The following is a 13,820-nucleotide window of genomic DNA, read 5'->3' on the forward strand; positions in this document are numbered from 1 at the left end:
ACTGCTGCAGATCATGTGTCAGTCTTTGTTCTTGGTTATCTTCAGGCACAAATGAGAGGGAGCAAGTGAGTATAGTTTGGGGTTGAGAGATGTTATTGGAAAGCATAAATCATTAAAAAGAGGACCTAAGTACCTGAGGATTTGGTGGAGAGTGTTTCCGGGTGGTATTTGTCATCTTGGTCCATTTCACACCTGTAGAAGATCTTTCTTATCGGAAGTCTGACAAGACTGAATTGAAAAAGCAAGAAAATTTATTGTAATAAGAACTATGTCTTTGATGGACTAAACTCCAGGAAGAACAATCTTTGAAAGACAACAACCAGCCTTTAATGGAGAGATGTTAGCAACCATTGCATACTGAGATTATTACTTGCGGAAGTAACTTTCAGTTCCTTCTTCATAGGCTCTTTCGAGGCTCTTTATTTCGAAATAATTTCGGAAATATAATATTTAATAATAATAATATTTCGGTGGGAAACTGGAACAAACAGCAGCATAATAAAGCATCTGTCTGCAGAGGTTACTAAAGGCCACTTGCGTGTGAGTGTGTTTTTGCTCTGGAATCATGTGGCGCTAGTCAGGAGAGCCCAGCACTCACACCCTGATAGAGGTCACACCCTGATGAATATCTGCGATATCGTAGACGTATTATAAAGAGGTGAGTGAACCTATAGACTCACCCTTATCAAGAATATCCCCAGGATCTGGTAGTCTGACCGGAGTGTCATTGAAGAACGAATTGATCCGCTGGCTGTAGTAAGAGACATGCACAGAGACATGGATTCATCACTTAGCTCTCAGGACGACTGGGACACTCTTATGGAGCTGGAAGAGGCTTTGGCAGCCTGGTTAATTCAGGGTTCAGACTGGGACCAGAACTGGCAGTGGGGCCCCCGGGACGACCCGTACCAGGATGAGGACATACCTGCTGTGAGTCTGTATAAAGATTCCACAGAGGAGTTTATGACTAGAAAACTTAAATTTTATAATAATAAGCCATAAACTGCATGTTTTTTAGTTTTCCCCCCAATTTGTATAGCTGTAATATGCATTTATTTTATATTTTATTTCATTTACTCATTTTCATTTGATAGAAATTAGTAAAAACATCATATTAAATGTTGACACTGAAGTATTTGAAGTGTATGCATACAATGCTTAAATACAATTATTTCATATTTTTAGGAATATAATATAATATAATTTTACATAGAGATTATGTAGAATTTGATAAATGGGAGTTTGCATTGTGTAGATGATAAAATGAGGACATGAGAAACAAAAGAATTATATTATATTTTATTATATTATATCATATTATATTATATATTTGCTTATTCTAATATTGTAAAAATTAGTTTAAAAACATTCAGTGTTGACAGTGTCAGTACTGTCTATACACATATGTTAACTTCATATTTTTGAAACAAAATTCAGTGGTTAAATAATATAAATTCTGTATAATTCTAAATTTATTTATCATCTTTTGTTTATTTTTTTATCTCGCTCCCATGGCAAGAGTGTGTCATGTCCAATTTTGTGAATAAGAAAAGGTTTTACGTGTTTGGTCTTAAGACACCTCGGGATTCAAGTTGAAGTGACTTTCCTGTCTATTCTAGGAGCATTTGTCTTTAAAGGCTGTTTGTACTCTGCTGTTACTGATGCCAGGTGTATATTCACTCATTAGCAGGTGTGAAGAGTGCGTTTGTGAATGAGAAGCAGTGTGACTACAGTGGGAATTAACTCACTGTGGTTCATCTCGCACTGCTGCATGGCAAAACTAAAGAGAGCGGATCTGTGAGAGCGGAAATGCTCTTAACGCACAATCTTTCTCGGTGTGGATGGACGTGTGAGTATGCGAGTGTTCCTCATCTACCGATTTTTGTGTTTTGTAGGTCCTCAGTCCTACATACAAGCAGCGTAATGAAGACTTCAGGAAGCTCTTTAAGCAGTTACCAGACACAGAGCGCCTTATTGTTGGTAAGAGCTCTCATGATTTAAAGGGGACCTATAAAGTGTGTGATGTCCCCAAAGTGTGTATGTTAAGTTTTAACTCAAAATACTTTACTGATAATTTTTTATAGTTTGTTAAAATTGTCACTTTTAGGGTATGAGCCAAAACACTTAATTTTCATGTCTTCCCCATTAAATGCAAATGAGCTGGTGTTCCGGGGAAGGAGCGGAGCTTCAAGAGATCAGACACGCGGCAATAACGGCACTAGCCTTTGCAAATAAACACTCCACTATTAGTACAAGCCTGTTATCTTTACAGAAAATGCACTTGGTCAGTCATCTGATTGTACTGTGCATAAAAATGCACTTTATGAATTACACTGACGTGAGTACAGCACGATAAAAAATATGCCATTGCATGCTATTACAGACTTTATAAGCCCCACTTGTGATCATGAACTAATTCCAGCGGTCGACTTCACATTGCTTTAAAATGCAATTTTTACCTCCCACTTTCCTAATCACAATCATTCTGGTAGCATTAGTTAAAACAGACACACAATGGTAGCTTTAGCAGCATCAGCCTTACAGAGAGCCAATAAGTTCTTTCAGAAAGGCAATCAAGAAAACTAACGTGTGATACTTACTTCTTCTGGAGGTGTAGCTTCAGGAGAAACTCTCGTGCAAAAACCCTCATTCACAAAGCAGTCCGGTGTAAATGATTAGCGCAGACATGAACGAATCTCGGTAGTTGAGGGAGCATCTTCTTCAAAAACAAAATTAATCCAGATTTCAGGAGTAAATAGAGAGAGCTATGTGGATTCATTCATCCAGCTACAGAACACCTAAAGTGCTTGGGAGACTAGTTTTATCTTATGAGTCCTCTGTTTTATCTTAAGTGAAAATTCTACTGGAATATATTAAATTAAGCTGTAACAACTGGACTTTAAATTTATACTTTATAATTTAAAACATTAATTAAAAGTGAAATTATAATTAACTTGATTTAATAGTTAATTTTAATAGTTCAACTGTTTAAAGCTACTTCATTTTATGTGATTTTCAACTTTTATTTCGAACTTGATGAATGCAAACTAAAATATTAGAAAACACAATTATTCAATTGAATGATGTAACAGGAGGGGCATCTTTTGACCTTTGACCTTGTCCTGTCATTGGTAGACTACTCATGCGCTCTCCAGCGGGACATTCTCCTGCAGGGCCGCCTCTACCTCTCCGAAAACTGGATCTGTTTTTACAGCAACATCTTTCGCTGGGAAACACTGGTATGATTTACAGTAACTCCGATTTTTGGAGCTAAAGCCTCTTGAGAGATTGGAGAAGAGTTAAGTTTTTGTTGTTGTGTTTCATACAGCTTACAGTTCGACTGAAAGACATCTGCTCCATGACGAAAGAGAAAACCGCGCGCCTGATTCCCAATGCCATACAGGTGTGCACGGACACTGAGAAGGTGAGAGGCTTTCAGATAACACAGCACATTAACACAGAGGTTGTTTCTTGATGTTCATCCCCTGCTTTTCTCTTCCCTTCAGCACTTTTTCACATCATTTGGTGCGAGAGACAGGACTTACATGATGATGTTCAGACTTTGGCAGAATGCACTGCTGGACAAGGTATGAGCACAGTATAGGAGTACTGTATATACAGCATATAAAGTTTAAGTTAACACCAGTTCACAACAAGAAAGATAACTATAACAATAAATCTATCAGCATACACACCAGCACATTGTTATAAGCGCATTCCAGCTTTGTCATCTGCTGCTTTAAATGCTCAAGATTGGCTGTCAGTGGTTAAATTGAATTTGAAGAATTTGTTTAAAAAGGGATTCCAGCAAGCGCCGGCAGGGTATGGTATCGAGACGCAGCGTCTCGTTCCCTCGAGGAACCATGGTTACATGTGTAACCTAGAGACGTTTTTCTTCAGGAACTCGAGCTGCGTCAAAACGCTATGGGGAATGAGGTGCCCACGCTGTCAGACTACCAAATCCCTGCCTAGTGTGTATCTGAAGAGCACAGCTTAGGATGAGAGAACAGAAGCGCCTGGAGTAACTGGCCTATCTAGGCCATAAAATCTTGCAAATGTGGAGGGCGTGGACCACCCCGCAGCGTTGCAGATGTCCAGCATGGACACACCTGCTAGAAAGGCCTTGGAGGCTGACATACCCCATGTAGAGTGAGCCTTGGCTCCCAACAGTGGGGGAAAACCAGATGACTCATAAGTGGCATTGATAGCCTCGACTATCCAATGACTGAGAGTCTGTTTAAATGCAGGAAAGCCCATTTTGGGGGGACCATAGCACACTAGCAATTGGTCCGATTTCCTCCACAGGGCAGCTCTGTGGACGTATGTGTCCAGCGCTCGAACTGGCCTTCGGAGGCCGGGGCCTTCAGAGACAATGCAGCCCCGGGGGACAGACAGTTCGAACGTCTGTTCCACTCGTGGCATCGCTCTGTAGCCACGCTCTCCCATCCCCACCACGTTGCCATAATAATCAGATTAGGGGACATAGAGGCGGGCTGAAAACGGGCGTTTCCACGATCTGGCTATTTCTTTGTGCAGATTGGGAAAAAAGGGAAGGCCCCGGCTTGGAGGTGGCTGACTCGCCCGCAGAAAGCGTTCATCAAGCTTGCTTTTCTGTGGTTCAGATGTTTTCTCGGCGGGCCAATTGATGTTGAGCTTGGCCACCACACGAGTAACCACCTCTAAGAGCTCCTCATATTGCAGCGAGTAGGGTGACGAATACCTGCCGACAGCCTTCACGTCAACCTCCTTCAGGGGAAGAGAGGCGGAGTGTCGATCCCTCTTCCTGGGGGGAAAAACCGCAGAGCGTGCTTCCAACCCCAGGGATTTGGACGCCGGATCTGGCCAAAGTTGAAGGAGATAGGCACTCGCCCATCTCCATTCCCTCTGCCAGATCCATTTGCGAACCCCACGAGTGGGGCCAGAACTGCGGGGAACGCTGACAAAGGCTCCCTCCTCGAAGAGAGCCCTCTGGGATCGAAGCAGCCGCATTGGCAATCTTTCACAATGCGGACAGTCGGCCCCTTGAGAGCCGCCTCAGCATGCTTCGACCCTAGGCAGACCACGCACAGACTGTGTGTATCCCCACTCATTATATATCGCGGGCAGGGAGGAACACAGCCTGAAACGCGAAATGGATTTCGCCTTGCTCTTAGACATGTTTTGGAGCTTTACTGAGACAGACAACAGTAAATAAGATTTACAAGACAAACTGAGGACATTCACACACAGAGCACTTGCTGAAAGACGCGAAGCTGAAGCCAGCTGTGCGGCACATGCTTTTATAGCTTCCTGGTCGCTTATGTCACCCCACCCGTGATGTCACGCTCTTCCATTGGACAGATTACACAGTATATTCAGAGTCGCTCACGCTAAGCGCGTTCCCCATAGTGTTTTGACGCAGCTCTAGTTCCTGAAGAGGAAACTGCTGTAACGCACGACAAATTTCAGACTTTGTCTGACAATAAAGTCATATCGTCATTGTTATCATTATGGTGGTGGTGAATTATTTTATTATAACCAACAACATTTAAACATGAAGTTAATAAGACATGATGTAATTCATTGCAGTGTAGACCATTTGTAGTGTTATTTTAACAGGATATTTTGCTGGAGAGCTGTCAGTGAGCTTGCACTGAACTGAAATGATTGACAGCTTCTGTGATTATTAAGAGGAAGTGATATTTGCTTTTGAATCTGAAACTGTGGTAATTGACAGCAATAACCGTGCAATGAATGATACCAAAAAGAAAAACTAAATAAAAAACATTGGTACTGTATGCCAGTTGTTCTGTGTAATGTGTTTCTTTGGTCTTAATAATATTATTAGTAAAATGAAGACCAACGAAATTAATCTTTTTATAATTGGGTCAAAGTTACGCACTGTTTTAATGTATTATTTACATGTAATTATTGGCATTCCTAAAAATGTGTATGTTTTGTTTTCTTTCTATAGCTTATCTCCATCGTTTTCATTTTAATTTAAGTATAAAATTATAATAACATGCATATTTTAACTTTTTTTTTTTTTTAAGACAAAACCAAACCAATGTACAGTATACTTGACATTTGAGGCTACATAGAAAATCTATAAATGTTTTTCAGGAAGAGTGTTTTCAACTTTCCATATAAAAATGTGGCATGCAGTTGTTTCTAAACCTATTCAAATTACAAAACTTTAGAATTAGCTTAAAATCCAATTCATGTGTGTATGCACAGTTGGGGACACTTCATCTACAGCGATATCGTTGACTTGATTGTAAATAAATGCACAGACACTATTTAACTGAACAGAGATGACATAACTGAATCCAATGATGAACTGCCTTTAACTATCATTTTTGCATTATTGACACTGTTTCCCTTCTGAATGTTGTTCAGTTGCTTTGACGCAATGTATTTTGTTTAAAGCGCTATATAAATAAAGGTGACTTTGACTTATGCATGTACTGTGAATTAGGCTGAATTTTGTCAGTACATTTTGAGCAACATTACATATGTTATATGTGATGTTATCTAATAAAGTGTCATATACTCTATGTGCAGCCTCTCTGTCCTAAAGAGCTCTGGCACTTCGTACATCAGTGCTATGGAAATGAGCTGGGCCTCACTAGCGATGATGAAGACTATGTGCCGCCTGATGATGATTTCAACACCATGGGGTGAGTTATATGCGCATGCTCTCATAACCAACATATTCAGATCTTCAGATCATTATCAATGTTGCACAAATATAGCATCTAAGTGTCCGCATTCTCTCTCTCTCTGTTCAGATACTGTGAGGAGATCCCAGCGGAGGAGAACGAGGTCAGTAATGATAACTCATCCAAGAGCAGCAGTGAGAACAAGCCAGATAACAGCTCTCCTCCGTCACACAAGAGATCCATTACACACTCCACCATCACCTCCACCACACCTCCCAGCAGCACTGATATGCCACTGTCTGTGAGTACATGCACTCTTGCACGCTTTCGCGGATGGTCTTATTAAGAGACATTGTTTGAAATAGTGCCCTCTGCTGGTGTTAGTTTGACATTGCAGCTGAGGAGTACACAGACTGCCTTCCTGATGGAGATCTGCTGGCATTCCCTCTGCTGGCCGAGGAGAGGAACAGCGAGCCGGCCAGTCCTCTGGATCCTGTGCCACCACTGGCACTCGACTTCAACGACAATGAGGATATACCCACTGATCTCAGTGATTCCTCAGAGACAGATGATGAAGGTTTGAAAAAAAAAAATATTACAAAAAAATATATATTTTTGTATACTAAAAATGTAATATTTAATAATGAAAAAAATTACATTTAAGTATTTTTTATTACCGTATTTTCCGGACTATAAGTCGCACCTGAGTATAAGTCGCATCAGTCCAAAAATACGTCACGATGAGGAAAAAAATATATATAAGTCGCACTGGACTATAAGTGGCATTTATTTAGAACCAAGACCCAAGAGAAAACATTACCGTCTACAGCAGCGAGAGGGCACTCTATGTTTTCAGTAGTAGACTACAGGAGCAATGAGCAGCATAGAGCGCCCTCTGGCGGCTGGAGACGGTAATGTTTTCTCTTGGTTCATTTCTCTCGGTTCATGTCAAATTAATTTTGTAAATAAGTCGCACCTGACTATAAGTTGCAGGACCAGCCAAACTAAGAAAAAAAGTGCGACTTATAGTCCGGAAAATACGGTATATGATATCACGTAATTAAAATGAAATAAATAAATGTGAAGTGCACAGTTTCACGTTATCGAAACCATTTAAAAAAAAATTCCAGTTTGGAAGCAGCTCAAAACAATCTTAATTTTATCAATTTTATCAGTTAATTGTTATACCTTATTGCATGTGGATACATATTCTGTCTTATTCTGCAAACATAATTTGAATAGTGAACAGTGTGAGATTCTCCACATATTTTGATGCCAATACTTGATTAGTGCTGTACAGCTCATCTTTTTTTGTTTGAATATTTATTCAGGGGATGAGGTTCAAGCATTCCACGAGGATCTGAACGGCCGTCAGTACATTAACGAGGTGTATAAATTCAGTGTTGATAAGCTGTACGCCATCCTCTTCACTGAGTCGCAGTTCATGACAGACTTCATGGAGCAGAGGAGATTCACAGGTCTGAACACTTCAGAAACACTCATTCCTTTGTCTCTGAACTTTTAGAGAAACGCTAATAGAGTCATCAGGACATCTCTTAGGGAAGAGTATTACACGGTTGTTTGCCAAATAATTAAAATCTATTTGCATTTGAGTTGAAATCATATATTATTATTTTAATTATTATATGTATCTATGAGCTAAACTTAACTATACAGTACATCGAGAATATTTAAGATCAGTTTTATTTAAGTATCATGGAGATACTATTATAGTTTTTATACATTGTTTTTGTTTTTTATTAAAAATCATTTTGTTGTGTGTTTTTGTCATTTTATTTTATTTTTATTTTAGTACTTAAAGTAAAAAACAATATATATATATATATAACTGCTATATTATGTACATTTTCACAGATGTGGTGTATCATCCTTGGAAGAAGGAAGATGCAGGGAATCAGACCAGGGCCATCATGTACACAATTTCCTTGACCAACCCGCTGGCTCCTAAAACAGCTACAGTTACTGAGACTCAGGTGAGACTGACTTCTCCTCAGTACTGTGTGTGTGTGTGTGTGTGTGTGTGTGTGTTAGGGCTTGCATAGACTAGTCGACTAGTCGACTACTTCAACCACTAGTCGGCGCTGTCAGAAACAATCGACTACTCGAGCATGCATTAACCATAATGCATGCACAGAGATTGCAAGTACACTTGAATTTTAGGATCACAATACTTTGTGTAGCTGTTACTTTCTATGACTTTATCTATGTTGCATGTAAAATTAAAATATGTAATGTAATAATTAGAGGTGTGCCCGAAGCGGAATACTTTATTTGGAATGGCAAGGATGATGTCTTCAAAAACTGACAAGGAATAATTCTGCCTGAATATTCGGCTGAAGCTGGCACAGTCTAGTGTTTGCTAGCTAACAGTTGAGGGGATCAGCGCAATATTATACACAGACCACTAAAGTCACGTAATAAGTGTGTGAAGTGAATGAATGCAAGCTTTATGAATAAAAAGAGCGCAAATCAAACAGCATTGCTGTTGCCTCTCTGTGCCTCTCTTAGAAATCAGAGCTTGGCAAGAGTAATATCACCTATAATAATACATCTTACACGTTCTATTATTGATATATATATATATATAAGCAATGATTTAAACCTCAGGCTACGATATGAACTGAATGAATGGAACAAGCACAGTGCGCTCACCAATCAAACAGCTGCGTTTCGCCTCTCAGTCTCTCAAAAAACAAACCAGTTCTCTCTAAAGAGTAGGCTAATAATAAACTTAGATACGGATACTTTTTCTATTTGGCCTACATGTTTGCATCTTTATATTTTGCTGATTTGCCTGGCACACGCACATTTGTTTAGTGATGTTCACAAAAAGACTCGCTTAAAGAGTTCTGCGTTAAAATGTGCGCATTGAATTGATTCAGTCATGTTCAAATGATCACTAAACGTTTGTCATGGCATCTCTCTGCTTGCATGATAAATATATTTTTAGAAATTAATAATTATTTTAGTTTAACGGTGATAACACTGTAAAACCCGACAAGTAACTTAACTCAAACCGTTTGAGTAAACAGATATCCTTAAAAACCTGACAAATTAGGTTTACTCAAACCGTTTGAGGAAACCGATTGCCTTAAACCATTTAAGTACTCTGAACTTAATTCAGTTGAGTTCACTGAAAGAAGATTTACATTGCAATTAAATAATGAAGTGATTAATTGAGTATAAATTGAGCCTTAGTGATGAACACCTGCTGTTAACAAACAGAATTAATGAAGAAAAGAGAGAAAGGAACTACAACTGACTTCAGACACAGCCTCACTAAAACCTGACAAGTTATGTTAACTCAAACCATTTGAGGAAACCGATTGCCTTAAACCATTTAAGTTTTAAAACTAACAGTTATAAGTACTCTGAACTTAATTCAGTTGAGTTCAGAAAAAGAAGCTATACATTTTGAGATACAACAAACATGTTTTAAAAACACATGGTTATAACAGCCAGAGAAAACACAAAGACAGAAGTCAAGGGTCAAGAGCACAACTAAAGCAAACACTGATCTCTAACATGGTTACTTCAAATGAAACAATAAATCGACATCTAAACCTTAGTTCATTCTCAATAAGATCTTCTGTAGACGTCTGACAGAAATAAAGTCAGTTTGGTTATTAATAAGTGAAGCTGGTGATGCTGTTTGTGGGGTTGTTTAATCAGATCTTGAGAGATTTCATGTATTTTATTTCAGTTGATTTCATCTAAGGCTGTGTATGAAGTCAGTTGTAGTTCTTGTGTTTCTCTTTTCTTCAGTGATTCTGTTTGTTAACAGCTGCTGTTCATCACTAATTCACAATCAGCACTTAGTTAATCACTTAATTACTTAATTGCAAAGTTTAAAAACTTACATGGTTCAAATCAAGGCAATCTGTTTACTCAAATGGTTTGAGTTAAGTTTACTTGTTGGGTTTTACAGTGAAAAAAAAAAAGATGTACAACGTTCTATCCGAATGCAGATACGAATAATTTTTTAATTGTTACAGATGCAAATACAGATACAAATACTGGCTGTTACATGAAAATGTAACATATTATATCATAATTATGACTTTTTATTATTATTATTATTATTATTTACATATGTAATTAGGATATGAATAAATAAGTGTTTATTGATAAGAACTATTTAATGTCTTTTCATTTACAGTAGCATGAACAACAAGTAGTCGAGTAACTCAAGTATTTTTTAAATGAGAAATCGACTAGCAGAAATCAGTAGTCCTGCAACCCCTAGTGTGTGTGTATGTGTGTATGTGTATGCTTTAATATTACTATTTTTTTTATGCAACTTCTCTCTGAACTAGACTCTGTATAAGGCCAGCCAGGAGAGTGAGTGCTACATCATCGATGCTGAAGTCATCACTCATGACGTGCCGTACCATGACTACTTCTACACCTTAAACCGCTACATGCTGACCCGCGTGGCCAAGAACAAGTGTAGACTGAGGTACATTTGTTTTTTTTTTGTTATGGTCAAAGCCAAACAGAGAGAGGCAGGTGTGACTGACAACAATGTGATTCATTTGGCCTTCAGGGTTTCTACAGAGTTGAGGTTCAGGAAACAGCCGTGGGCGCTGGTGAAGGGTTTCATTGAGAAAAACTTCTGGAGTGGGTTAGATGAGAACTTCAAAAGCCTCGGTAAGGCACAGTTTCACAACCGCCCAACCTCACAACCTCAACTGTCTTTAGCCCCAGCCTCAGTCATCTAAAGATCCATCCACAACAGTATTGAGTCTCACTTACAACAATGAGCTCCATCCAAAACAACATTTAACCCCAAAAAATTTCAAACCCCACTCACATCCATCTTTGTGCACCACCTACAACTTTCTTCCGCTTCACTCCACATTTTCCTGCAATCACTCGAACCACAAAAATATAAAGCCCCATCCACAACAATATTGAGCAGCACCTGCAACAAAATTGAGAAACCTTGAGCTCTGCCCACACCAATATCATGTAAGGGAAACAGGTCAATTTAGCTCAAAGAGAATCATGTAAGATTTTAAAGGGAATTTGAACAGAATCCGTGTTTCACGGCTGATCACTGAGACGCTCTGCGATTCACTGAATGAGCCGTTTAACATCAAATCTGCACTGGATATTAATATCCAAAGTATAGTGAAAACACTATCAATTAGCACAGTAACAAGATCGGCAGTTTTAAGACATTTACTTGTAAGCACAAAACACAAGATACTTCTCTTTTCAATATGAATAAGGCTTTGTCAGATAAATCTAAAACATATAAACTAATCTAACACATAAACGCACGCACTCACACATTCACACAAGTTGCAGGAAGATCGAAAGTTAGGGAAAGCTGAGTTTAAGAGAATGGAAATGTGGAATCCCAAGTTTACAGCAATACGTTAAATTGCATAGACATGAACAACCATCAATCACTTAATTAGCCCTCGCATTGAGTTCCTCAATGATGTTAAAATTATATTAGATACACCAGTAAAGATCAGAGTCTGGAGGTAAAGTTACTTGTGTCTCCTGTGTAAAGTTGTCGTTGAAAGGGGGTTTCCAGATGTCACTGATGGGCTGGAAGTTCAGTAGTCGCTGAAGTGACGTCTTGGGAAGCCCGTGGTTGGGCGTTGGCTGAAGACGCGGAGTTGTGTGGCTGGTTGAAGTTGAACAGGCACTCGAGGTTGGACTCGGAGGCACGGCGTTACAAAACTTAACTCAGAACACGAAACTCTCAAACGGAAAAGAAAAAAGTAAAGTTTGATGAGACTAGGTGGTGTTTCTTCTCATCGTGGCTAAGTAGCAGCAGGCGTGCAGACCGAAGCACGCTGGAACCGCGCTCAAAGAACAGTGATGACTAAAAGCATGGCTAGAAGCAAAAGCTAGGAAGCAAAGCTACAAGCTAAAAGCAGACATGACTAATAGCAAAAGCTTAACAATAGCTAAAATCAAAATTTTATGATGTCCTAAGTATTTAAACTGGCCTGTTGGCCACACCTCAAATGTTGTCTTGACCAATCAGATACTGTCTTGGCTCGGGGTTATCATAAATCATATGTTATCTTATCAAGCACGTGGTCCGAATTTTCCCGCTCTTGCAGTGTCTAATTTTGGACATGATTCCTATAACAAGAATAATGATACATTTGACAAATAACTGATAGTCAGATCTGTTTCAAGCTAACAGATTCAAACACATACATATGAAACATGAATATGTATCCTTAAGCTATCCAATAGTTATTAAAAGACATACACAATAAGTGATTATAAATATGATAGTCAAACGTGTGGGTTACATATAAATGATTATGGAGTGAAGCGATGGACTGATATTCATTTATAAGTATTTTTGAGTTCATCAAAAAGACAGTTTCTGTTGTCATTCTCTGACATAGGGATGTTCTGTGGAGACCAGAGGTTAAAAGGCCCCCTTAGGAATTTCAGTCTGGTTCTGCTAGGTGGGGGAAGTGTTTAAGGATATTGTGTATAACTTTCATGGGTTTACATGTGATGTCCGGCGTTGCATCTCAATTACTTGCCCCAAATTTGACAATCTCTACTCCGAATTGAAATTGTCAATAATTGTTCTAGTGGTGTTAATGTTGAAAGCTGTTCTGTGAAAGAGTTGGTTGGTTGGTTATCTTGCTTGGGACTTGTGGCACAGAATGTTTTATGGCTTCCTGTTGCTTTTCTGAGGAATTCGGTTCGTGTTTCAACCAAAGCCCTGATCGACTCTTTAATTTGTCTGATTCGGGTCAGATCTGCTACATATCCCCCTTTCGATCGGCGAGGTGTTTAGCTGAAGACATCGTCGATCACTGGAGAAACAAAGGCAGAAGAAGTGGACAAACACAGCAAACAACAAGACAACACCTCCATGACAGTTACTGTACTGGTGTAGGCATCAGGTTATTTAGGTACACTTGGTTAAGTTCAATTAGTCAATGTAGTTTGGCACATTGAGGATAGTTTAGATCGTTTTGGAAATCGTTGTTGTATTTTGATTTATCAATCAAATTTGTGGTTAACTTTGTTTGGTTCTTCTAGGTTGTCTTAATTTACACGTTTACCATTAGTTTTCTAGTAACCTCATTTTCAATTAAATGAATTGACCTATCATGCATGGAGCTCTCTGGCTTCCATTCAGTTTAGAGTGGCTGGAGGATATTA

General features: G+C 38.9%; 1 protein-coding gene across 9 annotated transcripts in view; it reads left to right on the forward strand.

The window, feature by feature from the left end:
* LOC132101214 (protein Aster-B-like) overlaps nucleotides 1-13,820 on the forward strand; it is a 144,916-nt gene that overhangs the window by 120,396 nt on the left and 10,700 nt on the right. For all 9 annotated transcript variants that reach the window (XM_059505966.1, XM_059505968.1, XM_059505974.1 and 6 more), the window contains 11 exons: nucleotides 1,896-1,980; nucleotides 3,136-3,239; nucleotides 3,329-3,424; nucleotides 3,507-3,587; nucleotides 6,544-6,659; nucleotides 6,771-6,942; nucleotides 7,026-7,218; nucleotides 7,973-8,119; nucleotides 8,517-8,635; nucleotides 10,979-11,121; nucleotides 11,209-11,312. In XM_059505966.1, the coding sequence (XP_059361949.1) occupies nucleotides 1,896-1,980; nucleotides 3,136-3,239; nucleotides 3,329-3,424; nucleotides 3,507-3,587; nucleotides 6,544-6,659; nucleotides 6,771-6,942; nucleotides 7,026-7,218; nucleotides 7,973-8,119; nucleotides 8,517-8,635; nucleotides 10,979-11,121; nucleotides 11,209-11,312 (1,360 nt within the window). The remainder of the gene's footprint in view (nucleotides 1-1,895; nucleotides 1,981-3,135; nucleotides 3,240-3,328; nucleotides 3,425-3,506; nucleotides 3,588-6,543; nucleotides 6,660-6,770; nucleotides 6,943-7,025; nucleotides 7,219-7,972; nucleotides 8,120-8,516; nucleotides 8,636-10,978; nucleotides 11,122-11,208; nucleotides 11,313-13,820) is intronic.

This window comes from Carassius carassius, chromosome 23 (assembly GCF_963082965.1).
Source record: "Carassius carassius chromosome 23, fCarCar2.1, whole genome shotgun sequence".
Classification (NCBI taxonomy): domain Eukaryota; kingdom Metazoa; phylum Chordata; class Actinopteri; order Cypriniformes; family Cyprinidae; genus Carassius; species Carassius carassius.